Genomic DNA, 26,209 nt, shown 5'->3' with positions numbered 1-26,209 from the left:
TAAAGTTTAAATTCAAAAATTTTTATTATCAAACCATTGATATTTCTTTTCCTCTGTTTTATCTTGCATGTAGTCAACGCATTTATGTAGTAGAGGACTGAAATAATAATAATAATAATAATAATAATAATAATAATAATAATAATAATAATAATAATAATAATAATAAAGAATTTCTTTTATAATAAACAATAAATAAAATATTATGATAATATTAAGAAATTAAATTTATATGTACCCAGAATACTTGTTGCACTTTATAATAGGATAATCTTCGTTGAAACATTGTGGACTCAAAAGGTCGAAATAAGTGAACCCAATTTTTTTGGCTATGACTGATTTAGCATTTTTTAGACAATCGTAAAATGCAAAGTCGCATGAACAATGTGATCTGTAAAGAAAAGAAAAAATAATTTTTTTTATACCCTTCCGTCCGTATATCTTTTCGACAGAAAAGATATGAAAAAAAATAAAAGAAGTTAACATTTTCATCTCTTTATTTATCGAAATTATGCGATTAATACGTGTATCTTTGTTATCTGAAATAAATTTGCATATACATTTAAAAAAACAACATGCAAAAGATATATCGCACGATCGAGATTAAAAATTGCAACATACATAAAAAAAAAAAAAAAAGATAAAAATTATACAACCTCGTAAAAATTCCATTGTTTAGAAGGCGGTATTTTTCTTCGCCTGAATTTATGTTACTATAACACATGTCATGATCTCTACAACAAGCATCAGTACTAGCAAAGAAACCAAGATCTTCTTCGTTCTGTGCTATATCACCATCCCCACACCAAAGGGTACCTATAATAATTTCAAAATTAACTTCTAATATTTATTATTTTCTCGACATATTATATAATTATTTAAAATAAATAAATAAATATATATATATATATATATATATATATATATATATATAATTGTAATTATATATAGGTACATATATAATGAAAATTATATTATCATTATATGTTAAATAGAAAAATGTAAAAATAAGGATTAATATAAGTAAAATATAATAAGTATATATTCATTTATTTCAGCTTGATGGTTAAAAAATTGAATTTGGTTTTGCAAAACTTTTTTCACTCATTTCTCTATCCCTTCTTTAACATATCTTGTACTTTTATCGTAATGCAAAAATAATACGTAGAAAGAGAGAGAGAGAGAGAGAGAGAGAGAGAGAGAGAGAGAGAGAGAGAGAAATAATAAGGTATTGGGGATAAGAAATATTTAAGCAATTATGAAAAAAATTATGAGGTCATTGTAAATCCCAAAAGGACATAGAAATAAATAAATAAATACATATAAATATTAACATGTTTAACGAAACCTTGACGAATTAATCTCTTATCTTGTATCCTGGAAACTAGAAACTCATCATTTATTAATAAACATAGATAACATGAGATATCATTAACTATTTTTAATTTATTTACCGATGATAGATGAAGGAAGAATAGATAAAAAAAGAAAAGAAATTGATGTTTGTTTGTTTATGTTTGTTAATAAAAATCGAAGCTGAACATAATGAATAAATAAAAGCAATTTTAATTTAGTTAATTAATTTCATTAACAATGTAACTGTCTTAAAAAATTATTATTTTTTAAAAAAAATTTCTTTATTCAATGCTATCGCTTTTACATGATTTTACGACTAATTCTTTCATAATATACATATGCCTAATCAATTCCTTACGATATCAATCGCTTTTCTTTCGTTCCTTCTCATAAATATAGTAGCCTATCATTACGTTATTATATAACTTTTAATTAAATAAGAGTCATTCAACGAATTCCATAAAAATAGGTATATATATATATATATATATATATATATATATATATATATATATAAATGTGCATGTGTGTATATTATCAGTTGTTTTAGTATCAAATCAATTTTACCTTCTTTTTTTTATCTTCATTCTTAGTATCATCTGTGTATACATTCGTACAAGTTTTTAATATATAAGATTATTATCTTTTAAGATAATTATTTAAGCAGCCTTATATTCATCACTTATATTTCGTAAATATAATATACTCGTATAATCAATAATGTAATATGTATATAATATATTAAGTATTTAAACCATATCTACTGATTTGTTATTTAAATTTATGCTTACGAAATATTTTAAGTTTTTCTCACTTTTTTTTTCTTTTTTTTTTTATTCTATCATTCATAATTTTTTTTTAAATATTCGGAATTTATTTGTAGCAAAATTGATCTCGTCGAATTAATGTTAAAAGTACTTACTTTTTCGACAATAATTATTTTATATGCGACTCGTAATAAAAAGTATGTATAAATAAATACATATATATGTATACAAAAAAAAATATATATATATATGTCATTTTTTTTTGTTTAATTATATTACCTGGATATATAGCTCTGAATTTATCCGAAACCAAATTCAAAACTTGACCGTATTTTAGTTTGGTATTATTAAAATCATCTTTCATCGAATTTTTAAGTTTCCCTGGAAGTTTCGATATTATTTCATTCACACCTTTTTCAACAACTTTTTTTGCATTTTCCAAAGCTTCTACCGGTATTAAAAGTGTTTTAAGGATTTGTTCGACTTTAGAGAGTTTCGTAGGTACTGGATTGTTTTCATTGTCAGTTTCATTATTATTTTCATGGTCGATTACATTATTGTTTTCACTATCGGTTGCGTTATTGTTTTCATTATTTTTAAGATCTCGACCGAAGCCAAAGATTGATCCAATATTTATTCCTCTACTCTGTTCGATCGTTAAGATCAAGATCATTAATACAAGGAGTCGTGTATACAGCATTTTTAGTTATAATTTATATTTCTGCAAATAATTTAATATAAACCGTTTATTTTATTAATTAAAAAGGTCTTACTACTCATATTAATTTACTCATTTTGTAATTTTCTTTTTCAAATAGATCGAAATTCAAATAGATTAACAAATCACAGAAATCTTTAATGTTTATTTTGAATCTTTCTTCGTGAGATATATAAGAATGAATCTTTCACAATATAAATCGTTTTTCTTTGAATCGAACAAAAATGGCCATTAGCCAATATTCTTGATAATTAATGTAGAAAATATAAAATGTTTCGTAAAACTTTCTGCGACAATTGTATTACAATTTCATCACAATTGTATTACACATCGAACATTTGTTTTCATATATTTACAAAGAAACGCTTGTTTAAGAAAATTAATTGATTTAAAAATTACAAATTGAGTGAAAATAAATGAATAAAATGTTTAATATAAAATTTTAGTTTCAAATTAAATTAAACTTTTAGCTAAACGTTTTCTGAATTATTTAGATCTAACTTTACACTTACGTTACAAGAAATATTCGAACTATACTATCACACACGGGTAATGAATACTTATTAATAAAAGTCTTAATCTTACATCAATATTAGTGATTAATATTAGTAATCGATTCATATTTACAAATATTACAATGGTACATAATGTAAATAAAAATTATTTGCAGATCCCGTATATATTTGAAATTTTAACAAATGTGACATATAATAAAATTACGTTCTTTAATTTTTTTTTCTACGTTCAATAAAACATTTCTAACATAAATATAAGAATTGAATTCTAATATATTTATTATAATTAAAAATTATAAATATTTGTTTAATTATTAAATATTAATAATTTTTTAAACGATTAATGTAACGTAACAAAATTAGATTAACTTATACTTTAATAGACTTACCGCTTCGATAAAGAGTCGATAACGTTTACCAAGTTGAACAAAGACTGCTCGTTTAGAGGCAATTCAGCAGAATTTTATTCCATCAACTGACTGCATCATCAGATATTAATTATAGTCTGATAACAACTGTACAAATATTTATATAAATGCAGAAATAATACAATGATTTTTAACAATTAATTTTTTTAAATAAACTACAAACAGATCTATCAATTAACTTTATATATCCTTTTTTTAAATATATTTTATAATAAATATTTTATATATATTGAACTATTTAATACAGGAAATGATTATTATGTTCAAGGTAAAATTCTGATTCAAGGTAAAAAGCTGTCTATAGATATAGCTGCGTATAGATTTTACATAAGGATTCGAAGTATTCTATTAATTTTCAATTAATTAAATGAATTAGATTGTGTAAGATATTATAATACGAATCTGTTCTGTAATAATGTTATTCAAAAGGATATATGATAAATTTTATTCTTTTTTTATTTTTCTTTTTTTTTTATGTAAATTTTTCTCATTAGTATTATTCCTTGTATTGCAACTGCAACTTATAACAGAAATAGCCGGAAAAAAGTTATCAAATAAGACTTTTTGATATGACAACATTTAACGTATTTAACTGTAATTTATCAATGTCTTACAAGGTCAAGTTCGTTTTGTTTACTGAATATTTCTGTTTATTGCTCCTTTCTATTTATTAAGCAAGTGTTTCTATATTTCATAATTCCTGATATATTAACTATTTAAAGATAACTAGTAATAGTCCTATCCTCAATTAATAAATTTCAAAAATATGTAATATTTCGAAACAATATAGAAAATATTCTTTAATAATTGATAATTTTTTGATAATTTTTAAAAATAGTTCTTACAAAACGTTTCTGTATATCTCATCTACCATATAATCACAATTTATTTGAATAAATACTGATTAACATTTAATCAAATTTCACTTATATAGATTAAAATATAAAAATATATATATATATATTAACAAGACATAATTTATTACATTCACAATTAGGAAACAGTTATTTAAAATTATATATCACAAATTGTTAACATCTTATAATTATATTATAACTTACAATGAATAGTAATTACACACATAACTCTTTTCTTCTTTTTCTTCTTCTTTTCTTTTTAACTTAACAAATATACGAAAATTATTCATAAAGTTTTTTAAATAACATTTACTCACTCAAGCGAATTTTTAACTTTATGTTGTTCAGATGATTCATTTTTAGAAAGGTTCTTAATATTTGAAGGTTCTCCTTCTTCTAAAGCTCGACGTTTTTCAAGCCGTGCACATCGCGGACAAGAGTGATTTCGTTTAGACCAACAGGGACGATGGTACACAGCTAGACATTGTTGGCAATTAATTGCACAAGCATCCCAGGGATATATAATTTCATTGTTTCCACACACTTCACACAAATGACCTCTGAAGATATTGTATATTATATTATATAATGATATTATATACATATAATATAATATATATAAGCAAATATAAGTATTAACTAATTGTTACTAAATTTATATAATTTTTATATAATTTTAGTAAAAATAATTAAAAATTTACCTAGCTTTACATAATTCGCATTGTTCGGTAATATGAACATGCATAATATCATAAGCAACACGAATTTCTTCAAGTAAAACACCACTTTGTAAATCGATAAGATCTTTTATCGAATAATTTCCAGGATTTTCAATTATATGTGTACGCAATCCAACTTTCCATGGCAATCCTTGTATATTAGCTTCTGGGCAAATTATTAAATAACGCTTCATCATTTGCATTTCTTCTCTCATTCTCTATATAGAAATATTATTTTATCAGAATTTATTAATATTATTCAAGCTTATTACTTCTTTTATTATGTCATAAAATTTCAAATATATCTTACTTTTACTAAAGACAAATCTGGGACTAACGTAAACAATTTTGGATTTAATTCTTCCAATAATAAAAATGGACGATCTTCAAGGAGTGCCAATAATTGAGCTGCGGCACGACAAACAAGCCTTGGTTCCATATCCCAATTTCTAATAACTCTTGCAGGTATTACCATAGTCGTATTCCAATGACATCTCTGACAGTAATATAAACCACTGTAGTCACATAGTCGTGGCTCTATCCATGCTGATTCTATGTGTATTTATGATTATTAAATATTTTAGAAAATGAAAAGGAGAGAAGATAAACAAGTACATGTAATAAATATGTAATAAATTTAAGTACTGTTATATTCAAGAAAAGATTAGTACTAATCTACCTTCACAAAATAAATACTGACTATGTGGTTACCTGAACTCTTAAAAGGACTACCAAAACAAGATAATGACAATCCTTTCGGGAATGCTTGTAAGAATTAATATATAAATATAATTAAATAACATGCATTTACTATCAATATGTTTTCTTACATAGCTATGATATTGTTACCCTTATTTTAATATATTAATAAAATTTTATTTGATTATTTCAATTTAATATAGAAAATCACTTACTAAACGTTATTCGTATCTTGCACTCTGCACAGCGATATCCTTGACTAGATAATCCTCTTTCTGGACAAATGTCTTTAGTATAAGTATAACCACCAGCTTCACTAGCAATGACATGTACACACACACGACATATATTATTTAAACATTTCCAATGAACACAGAACCTACAATCTATTATATATATAATATTAATATTATTTATGGATATTTACTGATAAGTAATACACTGTTGGAATTTACCACTGCACATGTACCAAGACTGAAGCATCATCCAAATTGTGCCACTACAATGATCACAATATACAGGTCCAGAAGAAGTTATATGATACTTTTGTGGAACCAAATGATGACCGAGTATTACATGAGTTTCAAGAAGATTCTTGTCTGATGTTTCTCGCAATTCTTGAACTCGTAAGCGTAATTCAATTAAACGCCTTACAAGCCATTTTCTTTCATCTGAACATTCTGCGCTTTCTAATACCATTTGTTTACATTTTTCTACCATTCTTTGTAGATCTTCATCAGATGTTGCCTATCATATTTAAAGATGATAATATAAGGAATAAATATATATAAACAAAGCATATAAAAATGTATAAAAAGTATATGTTAACCTTAGATAATGAAACTAAAGGTTCTACGGATTTTAAATTGAAAGGTATGCTGCCTTTACTGTCAGAACTATCATCTGCTTCTCCTGTCATATAATCAGATAAAGAAGAAGGTGTCGAAGTTGTTGTACCAGAACTATTTGCACGAACTCTACTCTCTTGACAATTTTGTTCTTCGTTTGCAATTATTTTTGTGTCTACCATGTTTCTTATTATTTATTTAACATATAAAATAATAATAAAGTGATCTACACTGATCAATTCAAAACCAAAAATACATCGTAAAAGAATTTAATTCTTTCTCCACATGATTACGACTTTATTGACAATTACGTTAAGTATGTCCAGATTTTGCGAACATTCGTTTCTTAATCATTGCATACAGACCATAACCTTTATATAATATAGATTAACATAGTACATACTTCGCACGTTAGATAATGTAGGTTTAAGTGTAGTACAAAATTTAGCCACTAGAAAGCGCGGCATAGACTTATCTTGATTCTTCTAATCAATATGTACTTCTTGATTTCTTAACAATTTTAAGGAAAATTCTAAAAATTGAAGAAATTTTATTAATAAATCATTATTACAATATAAAAGTATGTCATTGCTCATTAGGGTATTAGGTTTAACCAGAACATCATTGCAATCTGTATTAACCAAAAGAGTAAGGAATTAATCTGCATCATTGACAATTGATTTTTCTTTTAGTTTTGAAAATCAGGTTGCTTTTAGGATGTACCTGTAAGATTGATTTCTTCTTCACACACATGCTATCAAGAGGAAAATAATGACACTGAAGATAATAATGAAGATAAAAAAATAGATCCTTCTAAAGACAGAAGACAAATTATTCCTGTTGAAACTAGTATCGAATACATGCTAAGCAACGGTAAGCTAAATCTATGAAATGATATTCCATTAAAAATAGCCATGAAGAGTATATAAAAATTAAGATAATTATATTTATAAGATTTTGAAAGAAAATTTTTTTCATGTCTAATATTTTAGCTTATAAACAAACTTATGGGGATGAACCTGTATGGACAAAGTATAGAAGAAATCATATAGGACAAATACCCCCTAGGAAAACGAGAAAAACATGTATAGTACGTGTTTAACAAATTATTTGTTTTCCTTATCATAGTATATATATTTGCATAGTATTTAAATTAATTAATTGTTTTTATTTATAGAGAGGAGGTATAATAAGTTGTGGTAATCCTTGTCCAATATGCAGAGATGAATATTTAATCTTGGATTACAGGAACGTTAAATTATTGGAACAATTCATTTCTATATATACAGGTGAAGTACTACATTACAGGTAAGTTTTATCAAAGTGTTGATTTGATAATTAAAATTTAAATAGCTTTAAATCATCAAATGTTTACCAGGAAAACTGGAATTTGTCAAAGAAGATATAAACAACTTCATGTAGCTGTGCTTAAAGCAAAAGAATATGGTACTTTAACGTTTGATGTTCCACTTAGGAAATACGACTATTCAGAGTGGTATAACGAACAAAAACAAATATAATTGTTTAAAAAATATTAAATAATTGATGAATATTACATAAGATATTGCATCTATGTTGAAAAGAATATTTTCTATAAGTTGATACAATTGATATAAAATAAAAATGGCTGATGAAATCATAAACTGCACGTTTGCTATAGTAGGTGGTGGTATAGCAGGTGTGTCTTGTGCAGAAGGTATAAGTTTTCTTGCGCCAGAGAAAAGTACTGTATTAATTACTGCAAGTCCGCTAATTAAAACAGTAACAAATATTATTCCATTGGGTAAGACAGTGATGCAATTTGATATTGAGGAGAAAAATGCAAAAACCCTTACTGAAAAGCATCCTTCATTACAAGTTATACATGACATTGTAACAAATATAGATGTTAACAAGAAATATATAAAAACTCAAACTGGAAGATCAATAAAATATACAAAATTATGTCTTTGTAATGGTGGCAGACCAAAACTTATCGCAGAAAATAATAAATTTGTCATAGGTATTCGAGATACTGAATCTGTGCTTCAATTTTCTCAAAAGATTCAAAATGCTAGAAAAATTGTGGTTGTTGGAAATGGAGGCATTGCAACTGAACTTGTGCATGAAGTAAAAAATGTTGAAGTAGTTTGGGTGATCAAGGATAAGCACATATCTGCAACATTTATTGATCCAGGTGCAGCAGAATTCTTTTTACAAGATGTTTATAATACAGATAAATCAGAAAATAGTGACATTAAACCTATCCGAAGAATGAGGTATACTACTACTGGACCATCTAAGGAAGGAGGACCTGCTCTTGGTCCAGATTGGCATAATAATTTTGTTATAAAAGGTACTTCATCAAACTGTAGAAAAGTCCAGATTGAATATGAATGCGAAGTAAATGAAATTCTTAAGAAAGAAGAAGTTACAGAATGTAGCGATACCGAGAACTGGCCTGTGTATATAAAATTAACAAATGGTAAAATTATTGGTTGTGATTTTATTGTATCTGCAACTGGTGTTATACCAAACTCAAACTTAACGGGTTTAGAAAATCTTGAGAAAGGAGAAGATGAAGGTTTATGCGTGGATTGGAAATTGGAAACTTCGGAAAAGGATATTTATGCAGCAGGAGATGTATGTACTGCAAGATGGGAAATAGCAAAGCATTGGTTTCAAATGAGACTTTGGACGCAAGCACATCAAATGGGAATTTATGCCGCAAAGTCTATGACTTCGAGTCTGAAAGAAGAAGATTACATGCAAGATTTTTGTTTTGAACTTTTTACTCACGTTACTAAATTTTTTGATTACAAAGTAGTTTTGATAGGTTTATACAATGGTCAAAAGTTAGATAAAAATTATGAGATATTGCTTCGAGTAACAAAAAAAGAAGAATATATAAAGCTTATATTAGAAAATGGAAGGTTGCAAGGAGCAGTACTTATAGGAGATACTAATCTAGAAGAAATGTGTGAAAACCTTGTTCTCAATCAGATAGACTTGACTCCATATGGCGAAGACATACTTGATCCTGATATTGACATTGAAGATTATTTTGATTAATTTAATAAATTTATTGTACTATTATAATCTATGCTTTTTTTTTTATTATATTAAGTTCGTTACAAATATACAAAAATTTTGTGTGAAAATATATATTATTTAAAATCATACTATCTGAATCTTCATGTTTCATCGTTGTACTTTTTTAAAACACACAAAGGTAAGATATAAAAATGTAGATAGATAAAAAAAATACTACTCATATAAATCACCCTTTTCTCTTCCAAGTATTATTTTTTTTTTTTTTTAATTAATTCAGAAATAAAAGTAAAATCACGTTGGCATAAAAATAACTGTTATAAAAAGATTGCATTAAAAAAATACAGTTTTAAAAAAGTTACAACACACGAATTATATACCATTATAACTTAACAATATATTGATACCAATCATGCTTATGTAAATAATTATTTAATCTAATTACATATGAACTGATCTTAAGATACGTTTCTAAATATTTATACATTGGCAATAGTTTTTTTTTAATAATCAATATTACATATAAATTTATATAACATTTTTAATTATCAATGAGATTAAGAATATAACCAAATATAATAAAATATTAATAAGTCTTGTCAAGAAGATAAATAAAAATAAAAATGGCAAGAATGAATGAGATTAAGAGATCCTAATAACAATATGACAAATTTATTTTCAAGAAAAAGCTTGTTGTTGGACACAACGGTTGATTACTTTATTTTTAAACCTTCAATAATTTTATAAAAATCATTTAGTGAATAATATATCACAGGTGTCATATTCTCGCTTTATTATTTTCAGCCATTATAGGCAAAGAAAGAAATATTTTATATTATTTGACAAGTTTTCTACTTTTAAATATTAAGTTAGATGATGTTGAATTTTATCCGTAAATCGTACGGATTTTGGAATATTTCCATTTTTAGGATGTGTAATATTATTACTGCGTAAATTTGATTTGACCGGAGATGCATTTAACTTGATATCTTCTTTAGGAATATCATTATTCACAAATTGCACGGTATTTGTACAATCAATTCTTTCGATCACAGTATTATTAACAGATCCAGTCGAACTTACACTTTCATTTTTATTATCCTTCAAATTTTTAACGAGCAACATACTCCTTATATCAACGATAATATTTTGTACTCTATCTAAAGAATCGCTAATTGTATTGTTAATTTCAGGGCTTTCACATTGTTGACATAGTTTACTTAAAGATTGTGTTGCGCGTTCAATTTGCATAAGATAAGTATTTACGTTCTTGCGCTGTTGAGATTCGGATACTTCCTCTTGCGTCATAGAATCATGCATCGACGTATCCATAGATAATTGTTGAAAACTTTCATTCAAATGTTTCTTCACAGGTGTTAAATTTATTGAAATTCTACTATTATTTAAAGAATCATCGAACGTTTCGGTATTATCGAAAGGTATCCAATCATTTTCTGAATTCTGTAACTCTTTCAACGAATTTTCTATATCATAATCACGCAACTGATGAACCCAATCTAAAAATCGCATTGGTTCCCACAATGTTTCCTTTTTATGATCTTTATCTCGAACACGAATCACAGGTCTCAGATTCTTATCAATTAGAGTCTGCTGTTGATTAAATTCCTAAAATACAAAGAATACTAATGAATCAAGTCTGTTATGATTGTTAGAATTTACAACTCAAGGTTATCGAACTTCTTTTGTTATGAGAATATTCAATGTTTTTAAAATTTCCTCTAATAAACACGTGATAATTTCCATTTTATCTTATTTAATGACCATGAAATAGATAGAATAGAAAAAAGATAAACATAGATAATAGTTAAAAATATCAAGACTATCGGTTATTTATTTCTAAAATATAAAAAGTGAGAGACATTTTTAAGGTTGAATCTCTAATGTATCAAGTTTGACAACCCTAATCTAATTACGTATGTAATTTATACGTACATAATTTATGCCAACTTCTCTGCATCGTTCAGTTGCTTCCCTAACGAGTATTTGCATCTCGTGCAAACTAATACCACCAGCTTTTATAGTCTCGGCACTGGTTTTGATTTTAAGGGCACTTTCAAAATCTGCAGTAGTTTCGTTCAATATGCTTTCTAATTCTTGAAGAAAATTTGACTTGTATGGTGAAACATTTGCCTTAGTTTCCACTTGTTGAATTTTTTTGATTCTATTATTCGTTTCTATTTCATTAGCGAGTATCTCCTTTTCTAATTCAAGTTCCTGTTTACGACGATTTATTTCTTCCAATGCTAATTTTTGTTCTTCCAATGTACTACCAAGAACCTCGATTTTATGTTCATAGGTAGATTTTTGAGAGCCAAGTTGTAACTCTACTTCTCGTTTTGCATTTTCTAATTCCTTTATGGCTTTCTGTTTTGATTCCTCCAGTTCTGCTCTTAATCTAAATATTAGAAAAAAAATTGTAATAATAATAATTACATTAATAAACTCAATTTTGTTCTGTTAACGAATAACTTACTTTTCTTCTTGTATCTTGAGTATTTCTTGATGTGCAAATTCAAAGTCTATAGCCTGCGAAGAAATTTGTATGTTTCCAGTCTCATCATGTGGATTTGAAACTTTGAAGTAATGATTGCCACCTATGACAAGTCGATCACCATGTTTTAGATGTACTTTCCCACTCACCACCTGTCAATAATATAATACGCATTATTTTTGTTTGTTTTTTCTATATAAGATGTAACATAGAAATATAATTATTATTCTTTCAAATTACCTGACCATTCAGATAGGTATCACCATCCATCTCTGGCAACAACATAAGCTTACCATTTTTATTTTCTATGGTACTATCAAAAAGAAAAAAACATCAATTAATAATCAATATTGGCAATTTTCAATGAAATGAATATACAATTATAATGATTAGCAAGTCATTTATAATGATTAACAAATCAAAAACATATCAACGCAGAAAAACCTGTGATGTAAATTAATGTATATTAAAAAAAAATAGTGCTTCTTAGATGTTCATTTTATCAGCATTAGAAATCTTGTTTTAGCATTTGTTATTCGAATCAATAGTGCAGAATCGATAATTGTAGAAACAACTCAGTGATATAACCAGTATATAATCATGCATTAATAAGATATAAAAAGATAAACACGCCTGGATCCAATGAGAGGACATGATTACGTGAAGGTTGATACGAGAAATATCGGCAGAGGAAAACGAGGATAGCATAATATATTTAGAAGCAAAATGCAAAAGAAGTGAGGAGTAGTATCTCTGGAAGTTTTGGATCGACTGGCTTTAAAAAGGGATGAAGAAGAACGTCTCGATTGTTGAAGGAAACGTCTCTGGAAATCGAGAACTAACCAGTGCAATTTTCTAACAAGTGGCCCATCCAAAACGATATCCAATGGTACTTTTTTAAAGGTTTCTGAGTTCTCTGAACGTTTTCCAATGCGTACCAAACCAGGCGGAATTAAATACAACAATGTACCAGACAACATAGGATCAGCAGCGAGATTTATTAAACATGGTTGTTTATCCTTTTCACGTAAATCAATTTCAACTGCGATTCCACAACGTCGTAAATATTTTAGCTCGGAATTCTTTCTTTCTTCGGTTTCCTGTAATTTTTCCAAGCTGCTCCTGCAATCGAAATTCGCTGACTATTAAAGTTTACATTCGATTCGAAAATATAAAAGCATACGATATATAATAAAAATTTGACTGAGAAAATTTATATCAATTTTCGAAATTTCTATTGAGGAATTATATATTAAAATAATAATAAATATGACAAATCTTCTCAAAAACGTCCTACTTAAATTAAAAATGGAGGTACTCGTTCCCAAATTTATGACGATCGATTGGATAAGTTCGAAGCAATTATTTTATAGCGTCAACAGAAATATTATTCAAAATATATAATACAGTAATTATGATAATGTAATAATTCTATTTGCTATGATGATAATTTTTGTTCTTTTTTTTTTTCCTTTAATGAACTTTAAAATAAACTTACTTTTGAGTGGCAGCAAGTTGTTCTTCTGTTTTTTTCAATTGTTCTTTTAACCTGTTAATTTCTTCTTGCTTTCGTTCAATCTCCTTACTGTCCTTTACATTTGATTCTATGCTATCAACAAGCTTACGTGGACAAACTCCAAGTTGTTTTTCATATCCTTCACGAACTCCTCGTAATCGTAAGACTTCCGCCTTCAATTCGCTGAAGAAAGTAAAGTATAATATTATCATTCAAATTGATATAAGTCATCTTTAATAATATACATAAAATGCATAAAGAAAAGAATTTTCTAATGAATAATATTTTCATAATTTACCGAATTAATCTGTCATGTGGATCTTCATTAATTCGAATGCGATTAACAATAGCTCGTGCCTGGCATGCATATCGAAGAGTTGATAAGGTTTCTTCGAGATGAATGTTAGCTGGTGAAACTGTACCTAACATTGCCGTTCGAGAATTTCCACCCAAACTTTCCTATAAATGATTAGAAATTTTCAATATATTTTGAATTAAATTTTACCAAATTTATATTCACTTTTATTTTTCCTTTTCCCTTCAGACTTTCTCTATCCTCATTTTCCAAAAAAAAAAAAAAAAAAAAAAAAAAAAAAAAAAAAAAAAAAAAAAAAAAAGAGGACAACTTCGAAGGATATACACCTTCATTAGGAAGCTCATAAAATTAAAATTACAATGGATCGTAAACTACTATCATAAAAAAATATATTTTATTATACCATAAAATATCGACAGAAAGAAATCGTTACTTTTGGCAAGTGATTTAACTGATAATAAAAATATTTTATTATCATAAGTACTTAAAGTAAAGATAATATTCCGTTTCTTTCTTTTTCATTATTATCTTCGAAGATAGCTTTTTTATAATGGACAGATGTAAGATTAAGTCGATAAGAAGACATCTTGTTTTTCTTTGCAGAAGATTAACGTCGCCATTTTTCTTTATCAAACGTAATTGTCTTTTCTTTTTTTCTTTCTTTCTTTTTTTTTTTCAAACGAAAAAACGAAAAACATTTGTTTAATCTACGAAGAAAAAAAGAATTAGTCCATACCATTTGGCATTACTCATACTAGCAAAGAAACGATCATATAAATAATGACTTCATTCTATTTTCTTTATTAGTTATGGTTCACCAGATAATAATACAAAAACGTCATAAAAAAAAGAATGAAGAAAAAAAATATTCAAGGAATTTTTCTGATGTAAACTTTATCATTCTTGCATTATGTCATGTGCAATTAACTATATAAATATTTTTATTAAAATTTAAAATTATTGCGATTGTCGATCTTAAAGAAAGAAAAAAAGAAAAAGAAAAGAAAAATAAAAAAGAAAGGAGAAAAGAAAAACCGTGTATAAAAATTATCAAGACAAAAAGAATATTTGAACAATGTAAAAAATAAAAGACGATTAAAAAATTTATCTCGAAATGAATTAAAAATTTGTATGAACGAAAACGAAACGATGAATTATGAAATTCTATTAACTGAACTTTTAAGAAATAAAAACGTATGCAGAAACGATTAAAAGAAGAAGAAAGGAAAGAAAAAAAAGTAAAGAAAGAAAATTCTAAGTAAATGTGACATCGATAAAAAGAAAGGAAAAGAAAAAAAAAAAAGAAAAGAAAAGAAAAAAGAAAATGAAATTACAGAGCTTATGAAGGTTTTAGGTATCGAGAGAGGAAAACGACGTCGTTTCAAATGTACGAGAACCACCCGTATGAATGGAAGGGGTAAACCATCAAGGACAAGGAGACACGATGCTAAGAGGAGTGAGAGGGAAGTTGTAGGAAAGTAAAGTGGTGGGAGAGAAACTAAAGAGAAACGAAAGAAAGAGAAAGAGAGAGGGAAGGAAAACAGAGTGAGACAGAGAGATCGATAGGCTAAACATACGTGCCGTCAACGAGGTTCGCCAGTTGAAAACAAGACGTCCCGAGAAGATCTTACATTTCTCGTGATCATCGAAACTACGTTTTTACTTACGTTTGTTTACTATTCAATGATTGGAACATAATAACATATTTTTGTTGTTATAATCAGAGAGACATCATCGTTGCTCAAAAATATCAAATACGATATAAATATAAATGTAAATATAAAATAAAAGTAGAAAATAATTATTGTGCGAATCGAAAGGATCACACGAAGCTGTCTTAGCTGGTTTAATAGACAAAACAAAAAACTAGAAGACATATCCTTAAAAAAAGAATAAACGAGAAAGAGAGAGAAAGAGAACAAAGTTTTTAGCTTCATAACGATATCCTTGAATTAATAATATCAATAAGAAATATGTCATTGAGTTTACTATGCTAATTACTGCGAGCTAATTGTAATACTAGAATAGAAAGAAAAGAGATAACGAAAAACCGATGCTTACGATACTCGGTTTTTGAAAAATACAAGTATAGAATTGTACACGATGAATTAACTTCTATCTTGAAGATTTTCAAAAGAAAACTCGAACAAAAACAGGGGAAAAAGAAAAAAAAAGAAAAAAGAAAAGACAATAACAACAAAGATATAAATTTTTCATAAAAATAATAACAATGGATCTCGTTTATATTCCTGAGGTATTAACCTATGGATCGTTCAGAAGCCCATTATATCAAGATTACGAGCAACCTTGGAACAAGAATTATTTTGGTCACGGTATGTATGTATGTATGTATGTATATATGTATGTATATATGTATGTATATATGTATAATAATTGTTATATGAAATAATTTGAATTTCTCTAGCTTTTCGATCTATTATCGAATTTGTGATAAATGATCAATTTTTCAATCGATATCGTTTAATCGATTTATTCATTATCGTTAAAATACAGATAATTTCTTTTTTCTTTCTGACAAGTAAATAAAAATATAATAGTCAGATGAATCATAAAATCTAATCGAAATTAGGACGTTCGCATCTCTTTTCAATCTGTTTATACACATTTATCTATTATCGCACAATATCTTAACTGTACATACTTGGAAAATAATATAAATGGATAATCGTATCGCGTGACATTCGAATGTCATCAATTAACCAAACAAGCATGATATAGTACACACACACACATACGCGCGCGCGTATAAATATTAAATAATGATTAAAATAGTGAAACAAATGAACTATCGAAAAAATGTATATATACATATATGTATATATAATGATAAAACATACAATTACTATATCGTTATTCTATAACGTTACTCTATAGATATGTAATGAGTACATATGTATGTACTAATATTATACTACGTAAGCAATAGTAACTTGTATATAGTATACATAAGTATTATATTTTTCACTTAATAACGTGTTTCCCTAAAAAAAAAAAAAAAAAAAAAAAAAAAAAAAAACTTTGTGAGTTTTTCAAATTATCCTCGTGTATAATATATACAGTATACTATAATACATAGTACAGTAAGTATATAATAAATACTATACGTATTATGTTTTTTAGAGTGCTACATACTGTATGTATTATTATATTATACAATATATTATACAATATGTACTATTGCATTTCTCATTCCGATAGATTAATCTCAATTTCTGTTACAATAATCGTATTATTAATTAGACTAAATGAAAGAAACATAGAAAAGATAATGTTGCCATTGATAGAACTATTTCAAAAACAATAATATCGTTTGTCTAATAAATTCTTTTTCTTTTCCGTTCGTATCACTCGAATTTTTTTTGTTTTTTTTTTTTCTTTTATTTCTTTCACTTTTTATTATCTCATACAACGGAAATATCGGTTTTATTTTTTTTTTCTAGAAGCTATTGTATTATTACGAACATGATATTTTTACATTCCATTATGTCAGTTCTAGAATAATGACACAATTTGCAAACGAAGTAGACGTAATGTGTAAAGAAGAAATTACTTTAAAATAAGTATCAAGATTTCGATATTGATATTTGAAATTTTTTTTTTTTTAATGTTCATATGATTTATTTTATCCATTTTATCTTCTATTTATTTGGTCAGCATTTTTATTATGTAGGTGTGGTAAGTATTCTGGTTAATATTTATAGTTAAAATATCAGTACGTAATATAATTTGTTAATATAAATAATTAAATGTCAGGCTTAAGTATCTTTATTGCATTTAGATTTATTTAAAATACCAATAAATTATTATATTTGCAAATATTACAATTAATATACTAACAATTTTTATGTAAAAATGGATTACTTATAATAATCGTATCGATTATTTTATTATAAATAACATTAATGATAATAACTATATTGACTTAAGATACTAATCAAAAAAGTTTAAAAATTCTGACCCAATAAATAGCAACCTTTTATTTATTGGCATTATCGAAAGAGATAAACTAGTATTAATAGTACATAACAATTGGTTATCTCTAATCGGTATCGTTCCAATCGGAACTTGAAAAGGAAGTCTAAGCACTTCAGTTGTTTTTTTATCGATCTAATATAGATAAAAAAGTAAAATGTACTCGAACGAATAGTTTTGAAAGATTAACGTGAAATACAAAATAAATGAAATTTCATTTGGTCAATAAACATACAAAATTAGACGAATTATTTATCTTATATTTTCTGGATGACCCAAGAAAAAAAAATGAAAATCGTTAAAAATATTTTTTTCTTCAAGATTAAAAGCTTCGATCTTTTCTATATTTCCCTTACTATTTACTATTATTATTATTATTATTATTATTATTATTATTATTATTATTATTGTTCTACTTAAGATTAAATTTCATTAATTTCATCATGTTAGTCTACCAACATTTAAATAATACTCAACTCTGTGATCTGATCATTACTTTAATCGCTATTTGTGTTGCGTGGATTTATAATAATAATAATAATAATAATAATAATAATAATAATAATAAAAAATAAGAAATTATTTTCATCGCGTCATTATCCTTATCTAAAATACATAAAAAGTATAAGTTCCGAAATTAATAAATGATCCACGTGGTTTTAATTTTAAACGTATATACAATACTTCTAAAAATAATATTGAAAGAGAGTCATTTGCGTTCGGTTGCTCGAAGACGATCAAAATATCGCACAATCGACGAAAATCGGAAACTATTACGATCTAATATTATGCTGATTTTTTATTTTTGCGTCTTACCTTCGTCTTCTCTCTCTCCCTCTCTCTCTTTGTCTTTCTCTCTCTCTCTCTCTCTCTCTCTCTCTCTCTCTCTCTCTCTCTCTCTATCTATCTATCTATCTATCTATTTTGTCTCTCTCTCATTCATTTTCTCTTTTTTCCTCCCTCTCCTCTTTCAACCTCTCTCTCCTTCTCTCTCTGTTTCGTATTACTCATCATATCATTTTCCTCTACTCGTTTACGGAGAAGAGGTCACGTGACTGGTCGTGAGTACTATCGTGCTTTTTCATATAATAATACACGTAATCTATTTTTGGGTGACCTGTTTACCGAAGGTACATTGCGCTTGTTTGTCACCGATTCATTGCCATATAATTGCACTTACAATTGCCTAATTTCATTATTTATACACACATATATACATACACATATACTGAACTTTTCTATTTGAAAATATCCAAGTAGAAATCTTTTCTTTTTATCTAATAAAACGTATACCGACAGATTAGAAAATAAAGATGCGTAATTCAAGAGTTATAAATTGTATGTTGATAAGATTCGTTTTAACGTTTTATTGATTTACATATAATTTACCAAGAGAGTAACTCTTTCGTATCTTTGTTATACAATATTATCTGATAGGACACTTGTTTCACAGTTTTTTTTTCCTCCTTTTTTTTTCCTTTTTTTGTTAAATACATCTATATGCTCAGTCTAAAACAAATATTCGAATTACGTAACCGATCGGTAATGTTAACCATCATCGTTAGTATACTGTATGTATTAATCATTACGCGTAAATAACTACAAAACACCTATATATTTTTTTTTCTTTTTTTTTTAACCAAGCTAAGTATTATGTTTTTTATTATTACTTTATTACTGTCATCGATTAATTCATATTAAAAAATCTAAATATTCTTCATATTAAGTCACTGTATTTTGTTCATTGCCGGAATTGCGTGGTAACATGTAACAAGTACTTGGTTTGTATGACATTTAATGAGTACTTTAACATATTATAGACAAATGAAGAGATCTAACGTTTTATACTCATAAGCATCAGAGAACATCGATAAAATATTTCATATTTAATTTTTTATGTATCAATCCAATGCAATTGTTATGGAAACATAACAGAAAGTATCAATTGCAAGAAATTCTAACCTAAAAATAGAATTGAAAGTTTTATAAATATAATTCTTTTGATCTAATTTTTTGTTTTAACAATAGTCATTAATTAAGGTAAAAAACAAAAAAATTACTTGATAAACAAAAATATGTATGTAAAAATGTAAAAATATGTAAAAACAAGAATGATATCTAATATGACGAAATAAAAAAATAAGAATAACAATACAATAAAAAGATATACATGGACCGTTCGACGAGAGGACTCTGTTATATGCAAAGTGGAGACTGTTATGCGTTCTAAAAATAGATCTCTCTCTGAACGGAAAAACAAAATTGGTTGTCCTCGACATAATGTGTACGTGTGTGTATATATATATAACCTATTATTTCAACTTAATGTAACACTGTTCTTATTGTGAATCTAATTAAAATAGTTTAGTTTTACAGGAAACGAAATTGTTTTACGTTCGGTTTCATACATATGTAGATACCATTGTCATAACGCGAATGAAAAATAAGAAATTGCGTGTAACTTAGTTTCTATGGCATTATTTTTGTACGTTTAATTTATAAATATGCAATAGGATTCATTAAAATTTCAAATTTTAACCTTCTTTTTCCGTGTAAAAAAAAGACCAATCATTATTCTTCGTCTTTTTCCTATGATAATATTGATAAGGTCATACACAATGGTAATTTACCGGCGGATAATATCATTTAAAATTTTACGATAATGAATATCATATTGAAAAATTTTGAAGTATGTATAATATAATATAGATTTTACGTAAAAAGATCATGTACTTTAACCTAATGCTATTTTACAAAGATGGATATCGAAAAACCGGTTTTCCCGCTAATTCTCGTAGTTAGAAGCGCCACGAAAGTCTGTTATTAAATCTGATATCACGAGGATAAACAACTTGTATTTTTATATTTTTTTAGTTATTTAATTTTTTTTTCTTATCTTTTTTTTTTTATTTTTCTTTTTTATAGAACAATCGAAAAGTCAACGTCTCCAACAAAAACAACAACAACCACCACCTCAAGAATATTATCAACAAAAAAAACAGATTACGAAGAACTGTCATTTGTGTCGTGAAAACAAACGAAGAAGTCTCGCTCTTTATATAAGGGAAAAATCGCGAAGAAGTTCTTGTCAAGAAATACATGAGGAACTTGAAGAAATCGAGGAAGAGGAAAAGGAAATAATAAAGAACGAAAAAAAAGAAATAACTGATAAAACCCATGACAGTAACGTATCGTTCATTGGAAACGATCAGAGGTTATGCGAAGCGGAAGAAAAAAAGCTTGAAAATAAATGCATGATACAAGAGTGAAATTCCCCAAGGTATTCGTGCCGTCCATTATTCGTTTATTAAGATTTTTTTCAAAGATTTTTTCTCCACAAAAAAGGAGAGAGTGAGAGAATGTGTGTGTGTGTGTGTGTGTGTGAGACAGAGAAAGAGAGAGAGAAAAAGAAAGTTAATCCTAAACACAGATAAAAAAAGCATATTACTTTCTATGCAAACTTTTTTCTTCTTTATCTTATCGTAAATTTAAAAATATAAGATTACATAACCTCATCATTTTCACATTATCTTGCATTGTAATTAGCTTATATTCAGCTATGCGTGTGCACACATATATTCATTCACATAAATTATACATATAATATCAATTAACATAATTATGTTAATATTCAATTCTAACATAGAAATAATCATTTTGTGCCAAGTTTAACTTTTTCGTTAACATTAAAAAAGGATTAGATACGAAACTTCAAATTTCTCTTAACTATAATATTTGATATAGAATACTATAACAAGACTGAATGAGTAATAATCAGTACAAATATGTAAAGTTTCGTCCCTTTTTCCGATGAATCATAACAGATACAATCATCTAATTACTATTCTCGACAATAATAATGAATTGAAAATAGTTAATAATTTTTTTACAATTCTATATCTCGCGGCCAGTTTGAAATATTCCATTAAACTTATATTTTTTAAAGGAATTAGAAAAACATCTAAAATTTTTTATATATTCTCGAAAGATTTTATATACATATTTGTAATTCACGTTTTGTGGGAAAAAAAAACAAAAAAGAAACAAAAAAAAAAAAAGAAAAAAATATCTAACTTTTTGCATTTAACATCGTTATTACTATACAAAAAATAACTTTTTTAACGATGTAATTATATAAAACTCATAATACACAACATGCATGTTGTATTTGCGATTTAATGAATTATATATATATATATATTGTAATAAATATATATAAAAAAAAAAAAAAAATAATAAAATCATTATCCAAACATTTGAGCTTATTTCATTTATACATTGATAATTAATAATTTTGTAAAATTTTTTTTATAAATTTTGTATTTAAGGTTATGTTTATAACACAAGCACGTACACCAAAGGCGAACGTGTCATATAACATATATTTCAATTTATAATCCTTTCGAAATTCGAGATAATATTCGAATAAAGGTCAATATGTGATTACTATGATAATTTTCAGACATTGCGACAATATTGAAATATTATCGATATAATGATATTTATCGTAAAAAATATTGAAATATAATCTATTTATATTTTAATAAACAATAACCAATATATCTGGGCAAAGATAAAAAAAAAATAATTTTATTTCTTATCGCATCGATTTGAAATATGAAATCATCTTGCGGTGTATGTGTATGTGTGTGTGTACATGTGTTGCATGTATATGCATATGTATGTGTATATGTATATGTATGATATCTGTGAACCCATTAAGGCAAGGCAACAAACAAGAAAGTGCGTAAAAGGTTCGAACGAACCTACGTGAATCTGGTCACGTATTATCATTCGTCTTGTCATCAATCGATGCTGACTAACGTTAAACTGACGTGCACAATGCGTTGTTAATATCGTCAGCTTAACAGATATGTTCTTAAGAAATACATGATAAAATCGATGAGGTAAATGAAATCAAAATGTGATGATCTTTTTTAACCCTTTATAACTCAACTTTTTGTCTAAAAATGATTATGTAATGTGAAAATTGTAGTCTTATTTATACTAATACGATTATAATATATAATAAATATAAGTTATATTTAATAAATAATGAAAAATTTCAAATAATTATATATATATTCTTAATATAAAGTAATAATTATTTTATTTATTTTGTGACAATAAAATGAAATAAAAGTTAGAAAATACAGATATACATATATATATGCATATGTATATGACTTCAATTACATGACATTATAAAGGATTTTAAGATAATTGATCCACAATTGATATTCATTTTTTTATGAAAAGCAATAATGTTTGTATAGATAAGAATTAGAAAATTTACTCACTTTTAGTAGCCACGTTAGAACAGATTCACGGTATGGGACAAAACCTCGTTTACGATTGTTTGTATTTTCTGCAAGCGATGCGATTACTTTCCCCAAGGTAAGAAGAGATTTATTGATAGATACACCTTCCTGTTAAAAAAAAATTGTATTATAAATTCTTAACGTTTAATCATTTTACACATATATACGCACATAATATATACGTACTCTTAATCTATTTCCACTTGCACAGGTTTGACTTAATCTTTCACTGCCTGCTAAGTCGACTAAATTTATTTTACTACGACGACTTGCATCAGTGGATGAACATTTCAAATCATTTAATTGCGTTTGAGTTAATATAATACTGAAAATACTATGTGATCGTGAACTTTTTTCATTCATACCAGTTGCTGCTGTTGCTCTCTGAGAATTACCTACTTTCAACCAAATCTAAATAGAATATAAAGACAAATTTCGAATGATTATTAAGCTTTGATAGAGATACGTTTTTGACTACAATTAGATATCTATTGTTATAGAATTTCATACAAGTACCTGTAAGTCTTTATAATTTTTTATACAATGCTGACTTAAATCTACAATATAAGGTCCATAAACTGGATGTTCTCTAACTTTAAGAGCTGTCCTTTTATCTCCATTGGTAGCACTCGCTAGAAGATCATGTATCTTCTCGTTGTAAATTTCAAAGTAACTTATTTCTACTGTTGTTTTAAAATTTTTATTACTGGGTATTTGTGTAAATATTTCCTGGCAAAATCGTGGTATGATACCAGCCTCTTTATCAACGCTCATAGAATTTTCTTGAGAAGATTCAATACCCATCATGCTATAACTTTTACCAGATCCTGTTTGACCATATGCAAGCAGACATACGTTATAACCTTCAAATGCATTTTGTACTAATGGCAATACCATGGTATTAAAAACAACTTCTTGACTAGCATGTTTAGATATTGACGAATCAGAGTAAGAAACAAAACAATGATCATATGTAAATCTATGTAGTGATGTTTCACAATCTACATTAATGCTTTGACCATCAATATTTAAAACTGAAGCAATTTTTACCTCACTTAATTCTCTGTAATAATAATAACATCAACATGTTACCCACAAAATGATAAGAAATATATTATTCTATGAAATTACTATACAAAGAAATATTATGAAAAGAGAAAATAAATTATGAAAATTTAAATAAACTGACTTACTTTAAATTCAAAGGTCTCACACGTATACCGACTGTTAAATTACTATTTTCACCTTCAATAGCTTCATCCATTCCAATATCATTAAATTTAACACTAGGCGTTTCAAGTTGTACTTTACTAAAACAATCAGGAGTCGCTTGTGATAGATTTTGATCACTGAAATATCTTTTTGTAGGAGTCTTAGAAGAAGATAATACGTTCATTTTTGTATTACGTGGAGTTAAACATGTTTTTTGCTGCTTTGGTGTACATAAATATCCAGAAACAGCTTTATTATCAGATAATCTGGATACAGATTCTGTCTTTAAAGGAGTTTTCATTATATTACCGGATATGAAAGAATCATTGTTTTGTAATGTATTTATTGTTTTGGAATGTTTATCATCGACATTAGACGATCTTTTCAATGGATCAAGAAATTGAGAAATCTCATTTCTCGTATATAACTTATGTTTTTTATATAACAATTGTTTTGTTTTATTTTGATTTTTTATTGTAGGTGATTCAGTAAATATATTACGATGTGATGCTTTTGATCTATAAAATACAATTTTTAAATACAATAGATAATAATATTATCGTACAAATCTTCAACATATGAATATTTAAAACAATCATAAAACTTATGAATAAAAAAATAATACGAAATAATTAAAATTATATTCTTTATCGATGAAAATAATAACAACAATTGACTTACACCTCTTTTGCCGGAGACTTGTTTTCTTTGTCAAATTTTATTGGTGACATAGAAAATATTGCGTCGCAAAACCCATGTGGACTAGATTTGGAGATATTGTGCGACATTTTAACAAATTATGCAGAACTATTTTAAATAAAATTAATAACAAAGAAACTATACCTAAAGCATTACGATGCAACTAAACAAATTTACTGAATCCCGCTCTTCTGACAGTTGTGCTTAAACCTGTGACTATAACAAGAATGGACACAAACACTTTTCTAAACTCACATTATATACAAATGTTTTACAATTTTTGGTTATTACTAAAAATGACCAAACGATAGTTTTCAATATAATTAATAATTAATTAACAAATTTCTCTTAATAAATTATAACTAATAATTATAAAGAAGATTATAATTATTATTTAAAATAAATAAATGGAAAAGATCAAATTTCCCTATACACTAAACATTTTATTATAATCAATGGTCGGAATATATTGAAGTGCCTCCTAATGTCATTTTCCAGAAACTTTACTAGCCAGGGCTGTATCAATCGAAGTTAACCAACAACCTATACATAAAAATTTGTTGAACAATTTTACAAAAAATAGTGAAATAAACGTAACAATTAGAAGAAATCATTTTCAATGAAATGATCAAAAGGTAAGTAACTTATTAGTAAAACCTCATATATAATTAAATATTCCTTATTATTAAAATATTTGAATGTA

General features: G+C 26.5%; 5 protein-coding genes across 12 annotated transcripts; 3 read left to right on the top strand and 2 right to left on the bottom strand.

Annotated features, from left to right (window-relative positions):
* Positions 1-659: 659 nt before the first annotated feature.
* LOC124955231 (differentially expressed in FDCP 8 homolog) lies at positions 660-7,268 on the bottom strand. 8 transcript variants are annotated; one of them, XR_007102807.1, is made up of 9 exons: positions 6,889-7,268; positions 6,487-6,806; positions 6,275-6,375; positions 6,072-6,125; positions 5,671-5,912; positions 5,343-5,578; positions 4,959-5,201; positions 3,746-3,871; positions 2,706-2,844 (listed from the first exon to the last, which is right to left on the bottom strand). XR_007102807.1 is itself a non-coding variant. In XM_047509375.1 (8 exons), exons 1-8 carry the CDS (start codon positions 7,087-7,089, stop codon positions 792-794), a joined length of 1,464 nt encoding a protein of 487 aa, XP_047365331.1. In that variant the 5' UTR covers positions 7,090-7,268; the 3' UTR covers positions 660-791. The 8 variants fall into 8 exon arrangements, 2 of the variants coding, with proteins under 2 accessions (XP_047365331.1, XP_047365332.1); XR_007102806.1 differs by having other exon boundaries at positions 6,275-6,445; positions 6,515-6,806; XR_007102809.1 differs by having other exon boundaries at positions 6,275-6,370; positions 6,515-6,806.
* A 125-nt stretch (positions 7,269-7,393) lies between these two features.
* Positions 7,394-8,427, top strand: LOC124955234 (28S ribosomal protein S18b, mitochondrial). Its single transcript, XM_047509380.1, has 5 exons — positions 7,394-7,555; positions 7,624-7,780; positions 7,900-7,997; positions 8,085-8,215; positions 8,286-8,427. Exons 1-5 carry the CDS (start codon positions 7,490-7,492, stop codon positions 8,425-8,427), a joined length of 594 nt encoding a protein of 197 aa, XP_047365336.1. The 5' UTR covers positions 7,394-7,489.
* On the bottom strand, positions 8,122-25,912 carry LOC124955229 (kinesin-like protein KIF14). The gene is made up of 12 exons (XM_047509373.1): positions 25,489-25,912; positions 24,789-25,325; positions 24,112-24,658; positions 23,782-24,006; positions 23,575-23,703; positions 14,264-14,424; positions 13,948-14,148; positions 13,293-13,571; positions 12,690-12,762; positions 12,432-12,601; positions 11,891-12,353; positions 8,122-11,563 (listed from the first exon to the last, which is right to left on the bottom strand). The coding sequence occupies exons 1-12, from the start codon at positions 25,593-25,595 to the stop codon at positions 10,802-10,804; spliced, it is 3,654 nt and encodes a 1,217-aa protein (XP_047365329.1). The 5' UTR covers positions 25,596-25,912; the 3' UTR covers positions 8,122-10,801.
* On the top strand, positions 8,531-13,959 carry LOC124955232 (pyridine nucleotide-disulfide oxidoreductase domain-containing protein 1). Its single transcript, XM_047509377.1, has one exon. It carries the CDS (start codon positions 8,531-8,533, stop codon positions 9,956-9,958), a length of 1,428 nt encoding a protein of 475 aa, XP_047365333.1. The 3' UTR covers positions 9,959-13,959.
* On the top strand, positions 15,491-22,017 carry LOC124955235. The gene is made up of 2 exons (XM_047509381.1): positions 15,491-16,614; positions 21,200-22,017. The coding sequence occupies exons 1-2, from the start codon at positions 16,512-16,514 to the stop codon at positions 21,541-21,543; spliced, it is 447 nt and encodes a 148-aa protein (XP_047365337.1). The 5' UTR covers positions 15,491-16,511; the 3' UTR covers positions 21,544-22,017.
* Positions 25,913-26,209: the final 297 nt, after the last annotated feature.

The sequence above is a fragment of the Vespa velutina genome, chromosome 17 (genome assembly GCF_912470025.1).
Source record: "Vespa velutina chromosome 17, iVesVel2.1, whole genome shotgun sequence".
Lineage (NCBI taxonomy): Eukaryota > Metazoa > Arthropoda > Insecta > Hymenoptera > Vespidae > Vespa > Vespa velutina.
Note: the sequence above shows the minus strand (reverse complement) of the source record. Positions and strands in the feature narration are given on the sequence as shown.